Here is a 14,103-nt window from a genome sequence, read left to right as displayed (position 1 = left end):
AAGCCAATTATTTAGTTTTTCTTTGACTTAATAAATAATAAATAAACTATTTGTTTTATTATTTATTTTAGTTGATAAATAACAAAATTATCTTATAAATATTTATTATTTATTTTGAATCTTTTATGACTTAGTGTGTGAGCCACTAGTCTCACACATAATCAACAATACAATAATTTGTTTATATCTTGCATACTATCTCCATCAATACATACCTTTTTGGTCTAGCATGTAATTGACACTGGAATTGCATCTAATGGATGCATATAATGTCTTTCTACATGGTGACCTTTTAAAAGAGGTATACATGAAGTTTCCTAACTATCACATGATAATCATGTTTGAAGGTTAAGAAATTCACTTTATGAGCTCCACCTCAATGTTGGTTTCCAAAGTTTGAATTTTTCCTTGATGGTCATGCCCGTCAACATTTCAAAACATATTTAAGTACTCGCTTTAACATGAAGACTTAGGAAACTCTATAATGTTTGATGACATTAAACTCATCAACAAATATGTTACTTTTGTTAGGCTTTTGATCCGAATGGTGTCTTGTTTTTATCCATAGCCTAATTAATGCCCCAATCTTCCTAGCTATACCTTTGTGGTACTTATGTTATATGTTTATGCAAGGATACATTGTATACTCAAATCTTGGTTGCATCAATTACAATTTGATTGATTTAACATGTTGCCAAAAGACCTCTAAAAACGACCAACTCTTATTTTCGTAAAAAAAAAAAACTCTCACTTATGTATTTATTTATTTTTTTTTTTGAAAAAGAAAAAAAAAACAACTTCTAATTAGATTAAATCTTCAGTCAAAACTAATGCCTTGATTCTACCAAAGAAGCTAATCTGCTCAACCATCGCGCCTGGTATTCCTCCTACGAGGAGAAGTTGCATCCTCGCCTTGAGCGGTCGCCATCTTACCTCCCTCCTTCCCCTTTGTCTATTTTTTTTTTAAATAATAATTAGAACACGAAACATTAAAAAAGTTGTAATAAAAAAAGTTTGCTAATTCTCACTTGATTCTTTTTGGTAGCCAACAAGATCTTCAACAAGGGACTAACAACAACAACAGCAAGTGAAAGTATAATGCCAACAATAAGACTTGGTTTCTTTTCGGCCTCTTCAATAAGTTCCTAGACAAAAAAATAAAAAATTAAGTTCCAAATACTCATGAAAAGAAAAAAAAAAACCCTAATAACTTACCATAACCTTCATCTTGTGTCCACTCAAGAAAGGTAAATCAGCAATCTTGTAAAGCACATCAAACACAGATTTCTGCAAAATTTCATAATCAAATTTATCAAAACAAAGAAAGTGAAATGAAAACCATTAAACCATGTTTTGAACTTTTGTTTAAGTTGGTTGATTACCTGGATATCCTTGAGACCTTCAATACCAGCAGCGTCTTCTTCTGCTGTTTGATTCGCTTTCTCTACTAAAAACTTCGGCTTCCATGTCGTATCCCTAATCGATGCTGCAGTCGCTTCATCATTTGCGATCAAAATGTTGTCGAACAAAATTCCTTCTTGCATTGTCCAGATTTCGATTCCAATGGCGGCAATGGGTTCAACTGCGAAGTTTTCGAGTTCAAAGTATTCGGGATTTGGGATTTGGCGAGGCTTCCAGACTCCCATGTAGTTAGGGTTATCAATAAGAGGAGCTTTCCATGTACCTTTGTAATCCGGATTCTTCTTCATTGGTCTTTGCCACTTTCCACACCCTACGAACTCGCATTTAGGGTTGTCGATTTTCGGAGCCTCCCACTCGCCGTCCTCCTCATCGTCCCAATCTTCCGGCTTCACCGCCTCCGGATCATCGATTTCATCTGGTTCGTCTTCTAACCATCCTTTTGGTTTCACAGCTTCTTCATCTGGAATCTCCATTGGTATATCTTCATCCCAATCGTCGGGTTTTTTGGCATCTGGGTCGGGAATCTGTTTGCTGTCGTCCCAATCTTCAGGTTTGTGCTCGCCATAGTCGGGAATGGTTTTTGGGAGAACAATCGGTGGATGAAAATCTTCAGGTGACAAGATATTCACCTTCTTTTTCTCTTCTCCGTCGATTAAGATACTCACTTCGTAATCAGGTTTCAATATGGCAGTATAGACATGGGTCATTTTGTCTAAAGGGATTTTAGGAGGATAGGTGAGATGGTGTTCGACGTATTTTCCATTCATCTGGAACTTGGTGTTTACGATGAAATGAACCTTCTCTGTGGAGCCACATTTATCTGGGCCAAACATGATTGAGTAAGGAGAATTGCTGTCGAATTGTTTGGGAGTCCAGCCGGATTCTTGAGGCCGGAGGTACTTCAGATATGCGCCACCACATTCAAGCTGGTTGTAGAAGCGAGTTTCGAATTGAAGAACAACTGTACGGTTGTTAACCAATACAGGCTTCTCCAGCTCCTTAACGATTGCGTACTTTCTAGCCTTCTCGCTTACAAGAAGCCCATAATCATCATGTCCCTCGCTCTTTGAGTGATTCCATACACCTGAGTAACCACATGAATGAATCAATTGATTCCGATATTGAATTTGCAGGATGATGTATAATAATAGTACATCGCATAGATTACAATCATGAGATGCTAGCAATTGATTACAATTGAAAAAATGCGTCAAAACAAATAGCAGAGTTAACAATAAACAGATTGTAGATCTGAACATATCTAACCTAAATACTCTTCATTCTCAGACACGGTCCATCTATCCTCAAAGGATTGATCAAACGACTCGTAAAATAACTAAAACGAAAAAAACAAAAGCATTAGCACTTCAGAAACCAATGGAATCATATCATAACACGCGATAAGAACACACATTCATTGATTGTTAATTAGGTCACTTACAGTGCCGGCAGAAGAAGCGAAAGTTTGAAAAGCGAAACAACCGATCAAAATGAAACAAAAGAACTGCAAACAACAGATTCTCTGTTTGCTTTCTTCCATAATCCGAGGAATCGAATTCCAGAGTCGATCTTCCGATCTGAATGGCTTCTTCTTTTGGTTAGTTTGTTAAGTGTGTAGTAGATATATGGATCTCGGGAGTGGTTACGTCAAAATGGTTTAACCAAAAATATCGCATGGCGCGGAAATTAATCAATCAGAGATTGCCACGTTGCCTTTTCAAACATGGCTCGCGTCGTATGCAGCAATCCGAGATGAACGGCTATAATGCGTAGAATGGGCTTCGTTTAGGATGGGAACAATTCGGGGTTTTGCGGGGTTTATCGGCAACAAATTTAAAATACAAATCCAAATGGAAATAATTATTAATAGGGCTGGTTAAAAAGACACCTCATTTTGGGCATGTTCGGCAAATTTAGCTGGTAGCGGGTAGCTTGTAGTTTATAGCGTTTTGTCAAACGCTACGTGAAGTAACATTTGGATTTGGAGCGTTTTGTTTGAACTAAACGGTAGAAGCTTGTAGTGCCGAAGGAGGTTTTCTGTTCAAAACAAAGCGTTTTGTCAAACGCTAGAAGCTAGAAGCTCTCAAACGCTCCCAAAAGTTTCGTGCCGAACACGCCTATCATTTTGACACCCTATATAATTTTTAAGGTATTTTTATTGGCTGAAATTGAATTATTTTCTGAAAAAGATGAATTTGAAAAAATAAAATAAAAAATCACATGAATTTGAAAAAAATTAAAGAACTTGAATTGTAAAAGTTGCATTCGAATGATGAAATCAAAGTAATTTGGAATTTAACTAAATTCTATTAAATTTTGTGCTAAAGGAGTTGGCTATAATTTGGTTAAAGAAAAAATTATCGATTCAAAATTTTATATTTTATTAAAAAAAATAGTCTTTCACCTCTTTGTTTTAGACCGGAAGGTATACTCAATTTTTTAATGTAACGTCAGTTTTTTACTCATTCATCTTTCACTTACCAAAAAGCAAGTTTCACTACCTTTCAATTTTTTATTATTTTTTTAAAATATATAATATTCAAATCCTATACTCATTTTGCAAGAAATTAAAAACCATAAATTTTAATATAATTTTTTAATATATATAATTTTATAAATATTAAAAAAACTAAGAAAAAAAAGGTTGAACAATCATAACAGGAGAGAGGGCGAGGCAGCCACCCCTTGCCCCTTCCGCACGCCAGACGAATCGCAACACCAATATAGTGTTTTCGAGTGCGGTTTCGTCCCCCACACTCCTTCCCCGCTCCGCATCCTTAGAGCCTTAGATTCAAATTTTTATATTTTATTAAAAAGTTACTCAAAACTTATTTTACTATCACAAAATACCGTTTTAACTTTTGCCTATTTGTTCATGTATATATATCAATAGAAAAGGAAACTTACCCAAAATCGATCACAATAGCAAATAAAACACCAAGATGGTTGTGCAAGAGAATAAAACATTGTGATATAAGAGGTCTTCATGTAACGACAATGATCAGATCACTCTCAAATCTTTTGTACCCGTTTTCTTCATGAAATCATTAGACTTCAAGTACCATTCTTTGGAGCTTGCTTCAATCTGTACATAATCTTCTTAAATTTTTACACCTTGTTTTCTTTTCTAGCAATTTTTAAACTGATTGATTGTGCCATATAAATATCTTCTTCAAGGTCACCGTGCAAGAAAGTTTTATTCACATCCAATTGTTACATACACAATTCTTTCGAAGCTACGATACTAATGACCTTTTGATTATGGTCATTTTTAGAACTGGGGAGAATATTTCATTACAATCGACCCCATCCTTCTGTTGAAACCCCTTTACCACAAATATAGCCTTGTGGTTTTTTCCTACAAGAGTTTCCACCAATATTTTATGTTCTTGGTTATTAGTATTCGCTTCTTAGGTTTATCAACATTTATAACAAGTAGTATAAAAGCCAAGGTTTCAAGAGTCCAAAACCCTTGTTCCAAAAACAAACCCAATTGATTTTCTACAACCCTACAAAGGATTATTTTAAGTCGTTTTTCATATACTCTCTCATCCTATACTTACATCTACCATAATCGAATTTCACCCTTGGGCTTCTTATAGTTAAGATCAATTTTGGTAATCCCATAAACAAGCTACATTATTATTGATTTTTATCCTAAATATGTACAAGTTTATGAATCAATTTTCTCATGGATTCTATGAAGTATGATTTTCTACTTTTGGATTGTGAGATCATTCTTTCCTATTTTTCTATAACAAGTAAAGGTGAAAGTTGTATTAGCTCAAATTGATTATGATGATACATTAGATGCTTTTAAAGGCAAGAGACATATTGTTTGTTCTGGAGCAGGAAGAGATTTGGCCTTGTGGGCTATTTTCCTATTGTTGCATGATTATAGGTCCTGTCTTTTATGATGCATAATATGCTAAAGGTGCTACATATTTTAGATGTTATCGGTTTTGGAAATGTTAGGGTATTAAGATCTTGTCACTTGTTCTTTGATGAAAACCATTAAAAGTTTGGAAGCTTCGCCTCAGTTTTAATTTTCATTTTCATGTTTTTTATATATATTTATGTTTCAATAGTCGGTTATCTACCGAGACTCACTTGATGTCAGTAAGAAAGACATTATTTCAAGGTGGAATCAATTTTGAAGATCGTTAAGCTTTATTATTGGAAGCTATTGTAACATATTTAATATTGACGTACTTAATAGTTTTATAAGACCATCTCCAACTCATCTCAATTATTTTCTCTAAAATGGAGTAAAAATAGGGTAAATAGTGTTTCATCTGCAACCCTATTCCATTCTTAACCCCATTTTCTACTAGTTAAATTTTAAAAAATATATATTCTATCTTTTTCATTATAATAATATTATCAATTATGTTATCATAAAATTATAACAAAATAAAATGTTCATATATAATGAATTTGAATTAATTATTAATTTATTAAGAATAACTATTAAATAAATACAATTATATTTATAACATACTTATAAATAAATGGTATACATACATCTTTTACAAATATTACAGTTACATTTGAAAAAACTAATACATATGTTTGTGTTGGAATAAATTTTCTATAAATGATTCGCTAATGTATTTTATAGACTGGACTGAAAAACCAGATCCTTCCGGGACCAAACCGGAAGTACTTATAATAGGGTTGGTTCCCTTTTTCATTGCTTTTTAATTTCTAGTTTTTGGGTAAGAACTGGATCAGGCCTGAAAAACGTTAATAAAACAAGACCGAACTAGTATATATGAAAAGAAATTATCTTTTTCTTGATTGACATGAACTATATATGAAAATGTTGTATATATAAAAGTGCCTTATTCGATTATATAATTTTATAAGATGTTAACGTGTTTGAAGTTTTTTATAAGATGTTAACGTGTTTGAAGTTTTTAATATATATATTTTTTTTTATGTGAATTCGATACATTAATATTAAACTTTACCTTTATGATTAATTAATATGATTTAATATATAAAATATAAAATATTACATTTGAATTATAACTAATAGATAAAAATAAACTATAAATATATAAAATAAAAAAGGAAGAGACTAAAACCGACAATTGAAACTTCAACTTCATTTCGGAAGAAATGAATAGTGTTCATTATGTCCTCCATATTTGATGAAATATTATTCATATCGACAATTGATACTTCTATTTTAAAAGAAATAAATAGTATTCATTATGTCGTGGTGAAATAAAGAAGATGGAAATAAGGTAAGACAAAATAAGGGTGAATTGGAGTAGAATAAAAAAAGAAATAAAGAAAATTTTTGATTCGACGATGGATTGGAGATACTCTAAGAAACACCATTGTGGTGGTGTAGTTTTTTTATTTTTCATTTCAACCAACCTTTACTTGGATAACCTTAATATATTTGACTACTAAAAAACATCATTTTATTGTTGAAATACAATTACATCATTTTAATATACGGTTTTATTGTGGAAATACAATTACATCATTTTAATATACGGTTGAAATACAATTACGGTTGAAGATGCACCAATTTCATTTTATATTTACTATGATAGTTGGAGTTTGTCTCAAGGTATTTGGACCAATATACAACTTTTTGGTTGAAATTTAGGTCGCATATATTCGACTGAAGTTTTCACTCTTTAATATCCCATCTTTATTTTGGAATATTTAAGCAAGATACATGCTTGGTCGTGACTCGTGAGTGCAGTCCGGAGGATATTAAATGCTAGAAAGAATACGAAGACCATTTTGTTAAGAGAATAAGTTCACATCGTTAAGAGTTCGTTAATTGGGGTACTACAAACTTTGATTTTGAAGATTCGTATCAGTAACATTTGAATTATTTGATCAGATGTCGTTCGAGTTCGTTACTTCGTTTAATGTCCTGAATGTGTATGCATACTATCACTATGTAACATTTTCAATATTAATACGTACTACTTCCCATCTTAATCCAAGATGCTAGGCTAGCTTTTTCAGTTGCAAACATAACAAATCTCTCTACGAACTCTTAGACCCACTTATAGATTCACTCATCACCAACTCTTTCAGATTAAAAGATATCAACACGCATTAATCAATAAGCACAAAAGTAAAACGTTTCTTCTCAAATATACACTACGAGGTTGACCCCATCATCACTTGGATGCAATTCAAACTATGAATCACCAAGTAGAAACAGCTTTTGCATATTTACAGGCATATGATCCCAACTTGAACCATGAAAAAATCAACCAAAAAGTAACCACGTGTACGACACCCTGTTAAAGATAACAAACGAACGACAGCTTCAGTGTTTCAGCGGTGGTGGCTGAACAAACGGCTTATTTTCCACCTCCACTCCCACCGATTTCAGCGACTCTGTATATGGCTTCGGGTGCCTGTCATAGTGTCATGTCAACTCGATTCAATTATCACCATAACTCAGGAAAAAATTACTTGATGAAGCAAGTATTTGTTAATAATATTTACATGGTGTAAGTATCTCCTCGGATAGGATCAGGCATGACTTGCAGGCGATCCGCCTCCTGCACATGTGCTATCTTCCTGAAGAACGACTTCTTGATGAACTCATTCGACTCCTCCGCCACCTTCTCCGGCTCCACCAGCTCCGGCAAAGTCTCTCTCTTTGACTTCTTCACGGAAACATTCGGCGCCCTCCTGAGCTGATGCGTGGCAGTGAACACTCCGATGCTAACCGACATCATAATCAACCCCAGCGAGATATACACCGGTGCATATGCACCTTTCACCGGACTATTAATTTTTCACTCTCGATATCATATACAAATCACATATAAGTCGCATAATTTCAGTTCAAGAATGACATTAATTACCTGGGTTTCGGATTATGGTGGGCATAGCTGTGATCAGCGGTTGGGGAGTAAGCCTTCATCTTGGGGGAGGTTGATGTAGAAAACGCTGTCATTCCTCTTGACCGAATCACCATTGATTTCACCAAATTCTGCAAGGTAAACCGACAGATACTTGAACACAATTAGATAAGGAAATGGTTCAAAATTCACAAAAATGATTCCAATTTTCATTGTTGAAGAAAAAACATGAGTTAAAGGTGATGACGACTCACAGTTGCTCTTAAAGCCATAGAAGAATGATGGACTCTTTGAACTGTTGATAACAAATTGTTGATGGATTGTTTTGTTGTTGTTAATTTTCAGATGGTGAATTCTCGAGGTGATGTGGTGTATATATTGGGGAAGAAGAGACACGTATTTTCGAGAAGAGACTATGGAGACACGTGGCGGTAGGAAAATGGGTACACGTTTCCCGTGGAGAGCTCTGGAAGAAGCACGTGTAGTTCCTAACTGTGACATTAACGAACTCGATCACCAATGAGGGTTATGCTTTTTTTTTTCAAAATTATAATTATTCTTTTCTTTTTGCAAAATTAACGTCTTGTTCAAATAATTTTGCTTTATGATGTATCTTTAATAGATAAAAATGGAAGTTGATAATGTTATATATTGAGTTGGGAAATATAATAAAAAAATGTTGCTTTTATGTCGTAGTGTTGGAAAGGAAAGAGTTAACAATTTTACAAATGTATTACTTATTTTGTAAATTTGTATAATTCATAATGAAGATAGTTTGATAATTAAAGTTTTTGAAAAGTTATCCCACTTCGTGTTCTTTCTCGTAACAGGTTTTATTTTTGTTCTCATTTAAAACCAAATAAAAAATATATATAGCATGTTAAGATGTTTAAATGAAACCAAATTTTGTTATTAGATGGAAATTTTTATCAAAAAAAATTGTAAAAATGGTCTTTTTGTTGTTAAAATTAAGTAGTTTTTGGTCAAAAAATGTTTGGTGGTGCATCAATGGTTCAATTTTGGATACCTTGTGCGTTTTTGGTCCAAAAACGTTAGTTTTAACAGCTTGGTTAACTTTTTTTAAATGACGGTTTTGCTTTCGGGGCCTATTTCTGCAATCAATGATTATTTTTTTTTATTTTTTTTTAATTTTATTCATTTATTATAAATTAAATTTTTTTTAATTTTTTTAATTATTTTTTAATGTATTATTATATATTAATAAATATTATTTTTATATAATATTTATATACATGAATAAATATTACTTTATTGGATTATTAATTTCTTTTAAATATATCTTTTTATAAATTTTTTTATTGTTTAATTTTTTTATTGGATTATTATATACTAATAACTATTAATTTTAATATATATTATTTATATATTAATAAATATTACTTTATTGAATTATTAGATTCTTTTAGTTATTTTTTTAATTTCATTTTTATTGGATTTTTTGGACAACACCACCACCATTTTAATTTATTCTAAAAAAATCTCACCACCCCATCACTGACTAGGTGATGATGGTGGTGTTTGATGGGTGTCGAATCCATCAAATAATAAATCATATTTGTACATATGATTTAAAAATAATAGTAACAATGGAAAACAAGGTCGATCCTTAGGGAATTGGTTTTAATCTATAAATACATCAAAATAATCATGTTTTATTCCAGGGCATAAAAAGTAAATGTGAGGAATTTGAGAACAAGTAAACTAAACTAACATACAGTAAAATAAATACTAGAAACAAGAGTAAAACAATCTCGTTCCGAGTTCTATTCACCTAATTGATGTAAGCTAATGATGAATCGATGTCAAATTGAATTATAGTCTAAGTTGATACTTGAAGATACTAACAAGCTCTAGCATCTTTCATTCACCAAATTGTTTAATCAAAACAAGCTCTTTGAATTAAACCTAACTTTACCAACATACTCTAAAAAAGCTCTTAGAAATATATTGAAAGATCGCATTATGTATTGTGCGAATGTTCCCAACAATGTTCAATACTACTCACAAGCTCGGAAGCATACAAACATGCAATTTTAGTTTACACCAAAGTTAATCCCATCATAGAACCAATCCGATGTGTGTCACTTAACATCAATTCATTAAACAACTACGGATTTTACAAATCGAATAACGAGAATGAACTAACCACAATTTAAACGGCCAACATGAACCGGGTCAAGAATCAAACGTTGGGTTATAAAAAAATGACTAGAAAGAATAACAACGTAACATCAAATCATTTAATTAAAAAAATTAGTAATCCAATAATATAACGTCCTAATTTCTAGAATGCATTTTTCATTTTTAAATAGAATAAACACTCATTTTCGTAAAATACATCCAAGTCAAAACCATTTGTTCAAAGACCATAATTCCATATCATAGTTATAAGGGAAAACAATGCGGAATCTCGAATCATAAAGAACCTATAAAGTACCTGAAAAACATTTTAACAATAACTGTAAGCACAAAGTTTAGTGAGTTCCCCAAAATACCCTACATAATAATACATATACAACGCATGCACACGAGGCCTACAAAACAGGGCTGGACCGCCACCTGAGCCTACAACATCTAGCTGGACCACTCTACAAATCCTACAACACTTAGTTGGACCGTTCTCCTTCGGCCTACAACACAAAGTTGGACTGCCACCTGAGCCTACATCATCTAGTTGGACCGCTCTCTAGAGCCTGCAACACTAAGTTGGACCGCTCTCATTGGGTCTACCACACAAAGTTGGACCATCCTCTAGGACTTCAACATAAAGTTGGACCGGCTTCTGGAGCCTACAGTATTAAGTTGGAGCACTCCCATTGGGCATACAGTAACGAACTGGACCACTCCGTCCTTTTGGCCTACAACACACGGTTGGACCGCCTCAACCTAACCACAACATGTCGACATATACACATAACAATAACAAGAAAGCACATGTAATCGTAATAAATCTACCTGCCTAACAGATCACTACAACATATCAACATCCTAGCACGCAAAGGATACATATTGTAATACAAAGTATAGTCAGAAACTCACATAAGCTAACTAGCAGAAACTAAACAACAATCCTTAGCAACCAAATAACTAAACAAGCTACCTAATGCCAAACTAAGACTTGTTTTTAGCTAAGAACTCAATTCTACCAATGTCTGACCAAAAGTCATATTGATAAAAAGTCAACGGTCAATGGTCAACGTCAAAGTCAACTCAATTGGCCACCACGTCGTGGTATTCTCACGACAAAACAGTCGTGATAAACCCTTTCACCACATCTTAGGATCTATTCTGGACCTTTTAGTGGAGTAAGCCCTTAATCCATTAAGCCTCATACTCATCCTTTCCAGAAGGCTTCCCTACAGCCATAAACATCATAAAAACCCTTGCTTTATGGTTATTCATGTCATACACTCAAGTTAGGTCAAACTAAGAAGAAAGAGGTCAAAACCTTATGCATAAAACCAAAACTTCATAATACTTTAGATCTATAACATATAACCACATTGGGACCACAAGGATCAATGAAGTTCCCAACTTTATGGGATCCACTCACTCAAACCAATACAAATATGAAGAATATTCCTCAAAACCTAGATCTAGAAGGCTTCGGACAAAAGATAAGACTGAAAATTAGGGTTTTACACACTAGCCCTTACCACGTTGTAGTCATGCCTTTGCCACGTCGTGGTACAATAAAAATGCGCGTTTTTCTCATCCGATGTGTCCACATCGTGGTGCTCCACCCCACCACGCCATGGTCACCAAAAATCCCACATTTGAAGGTCTAAAATAATCAAGTCTCAAAGAAGTATTATTGAAAAGGGTGTTATAAGTAAAATAATATTTATTAATATATAAATATTAATATTAAAACTAATATTTATTAATATGTCATAATCCAATAAAAAAAAATTAATCCAATAAAAAATAAATTAAAAAAGAATTATTAAAAAGAAATCAATAATTGAAAAAAGTAATATTTTTTAATATATAAATAATATTTATTAAAAATAATATTTATTAATATATAATAATCCAATAAAGAAGATATAATCCATTAAATAAATTAAATAAAAGAATTGGTTATATGAAAATAATAATCGAATAAAGTAATATTTATTAATATATAGGTTTTATATATGAAAAATAAAGTAACATCCCAATTTTCAAGACCAAAATTTTTGTTTTTAATTAAGTAACTTTATAAAACAGTTCACAGAAAAACATCCACGATTCATATCATTTCATAAAACCATAGTCACGAGTCTCAAAACCATAACATAAAATAGTAATAATGTCAGAGTACAAATCCCATGGATCTCAAAATGCGGAAATCATGTGTGTGCGATGCGCTGCTACGGTGCCGGCTCCTTCCCCTTCGTTGAAGAGGTACCTGAAACAAAACTGAAAACTGTAAGCACGAAGCTTAGTGAGTTCCCCCATCATACCACATACCATACAATATACATACTGTCGGGCAGTTCTGGGGTGCTGACCTACCCATGTCAAGCAGTTCTGGGGTGCTGACCTACCCATGTCAACCAGTTCTGGGGTGCTGACCTACCCTCCGGTTTATCATAACCGGCTACGGGGACTATTTCACCCCTACTACTACCACACAAAACATAACATATTGTCAGACATATCTGGGGTGCCGACCTACCCTTCGGTCCTAACGACCGAACTCAGGGACTTCTCCCCTCCTACTACCATTAACACATACAACATATCATGCTAGCACATAAAACACATCAGGTAGTAGCAAACCTAGATAATTATCACAAATACAATCATCTATCAACATCTCCTACTAGTGGGCCGACATTGTGGCCGTAGACCCACCGCTACTGGAAGGTAACTCACATTAATGTCGTGAAGTGTCTGAACTGTCCTCGCTGCCGGGATCAACTGCTCTCAATTCCTACATGTAACGACCCTCCTTAATTTACCATTACATACTCTTAACCCTTACAAGGGTTACTCAAGTCAAAACCAAAGTCAAGGTCACTCCTTGGTCAAAGTAAACTCTAGGTCAAAGTCAACGTCCGGTTGACTCGACTCACCGAGTTGACCCCACAACTCGCCGAGTCCCTAAATCCTCAAAACACTAAGACCTCGATCTTACTCGCCGAGTATTGCACACACTCGCCGAGTTCTCCACCATACAAAGTCGGGACCTTCTTCATCTGGCTCGTCGGGTTCATCCTTGAACTCGTCGAGTCCTTCTTCATGCAAGAAGACACATTTAGCCCTAGACTCGTCAAGTTCCTTATGAACTCGTCGAGTACGCCTTCATATAGTTGGGACTTGCCTTGCACTCACCGAGTTCTGTTCTTGAACTCGCCGAGTCCCATGATTTCCAGGTCCGATTTCACATCTGTTTTGTTGAGTTCTCTTCTAGACTCAACCAGTTCGATTCAAGCAGAAAAAGGTTGGGGAACCATACCCCGACTCGTCGAGTCCCATGAACAACTCGCCGAGTCCCCCAAGGTCCATGTCCATACAGTTGATTTCAGTCGGGTTTAACACATCCAAAACATAGATCTAGCCTCCTAAGGTCCATAATACACGTAAAGTTACAAACTTGACGTTCATGCATGGGGTTTTTGGCTCAAAAGGCTCTAAAATGGGGTTTATGGGACTCCCATGGCCATAAAGTTGGCACCTTTATGCCATGGGAAACCCAATGGTTCCAGATCTGAAGTAATATCCCTCTATAACCACAAAATCCCGAGAATGGCACTTCTAAGGCTTAGAAAAGGTAGAAATGAACCCTAACTATAGATCTAAGAGATAGATGGTCAATGTT

General features: G+C 34.1%; 2 protein-coding genes across 2 annotated transcripts; both read right to left on the bottom strand.

Moving 5' to 3' along the window:
* Positions 1-711: 711 nt before the first annotated feature.
* LOC145168640 (calnexin homolog) lies at positions 712-3,079 on the bottom strand. The gene is made up of 6 exons (XM_079087401.1): positions 2,864-3,079; positions 2,689-2,758; positions 1,383-2,506; positions 1,216-1,287; positions 1,029-1,145; positions 712-952 (listed from the first exon to the last, which is right to left on the bottom strand). Exons 1-6 carry the CDS (start codon positions 2,960-2,962, stop codon positions 863-865), a joined length of 1,572 nt encoding a protein of 523 aa, XP_078943527.1. The 5' UTR covers positions 2,963-3,079; the 3' UTR covers positions 712-862.
* Positions 3,080-7,492: 4,413 nt separating this feature from the next.
* Positions 7,493-8,607, bottom strand: LOC145168639 (NFU1 iron-sulfur cluster protein). The gene is made up of 4 exons (XM_079087400.1): positions 8,528-8,607; positions 8,277-8,404; positions 7,912-8,196; positions 7,493-7,820 (listed from the first exon to the last, which is right to left on the bottom strand). The coding sequence occupies exons 1-4, from the start codon at positions 8,543-8,545 to the stop codon at positions 7,730-7,732; spliced, it is 522 nt and encodes a 173-aa protein (XP_078943526.1). The 5' UTR covers positions 8,546-8,607; the 3' UTR covers positions 7,493-7,729.
* Between the last annotated feature and the right edge of the window lie 5,496 nt (positions 8,608-14,103).

The sequence above is a fragment of the Lactuca virosa genome, chromosome 4 (genome assembly GCF_052849685.1).
Source record: "Lactuca virosa cultivar CGN04683 chromosome 4, Lactuca_virosa_CGN04683_v6, whole genome shotgun sequence".
NCBI classification, from domain to species: Eukaryota; Viridiplantae; Streptophyta; class Magnoliopsida; order Asterales; family Asteraceae; genus Lactuca; species Lactuca virosa.
The sequence above is the reverse complement of the archived record's forward strand: the minus strand, read 5'-3'. Positions and strand labels throughout refer to the sequence as shown.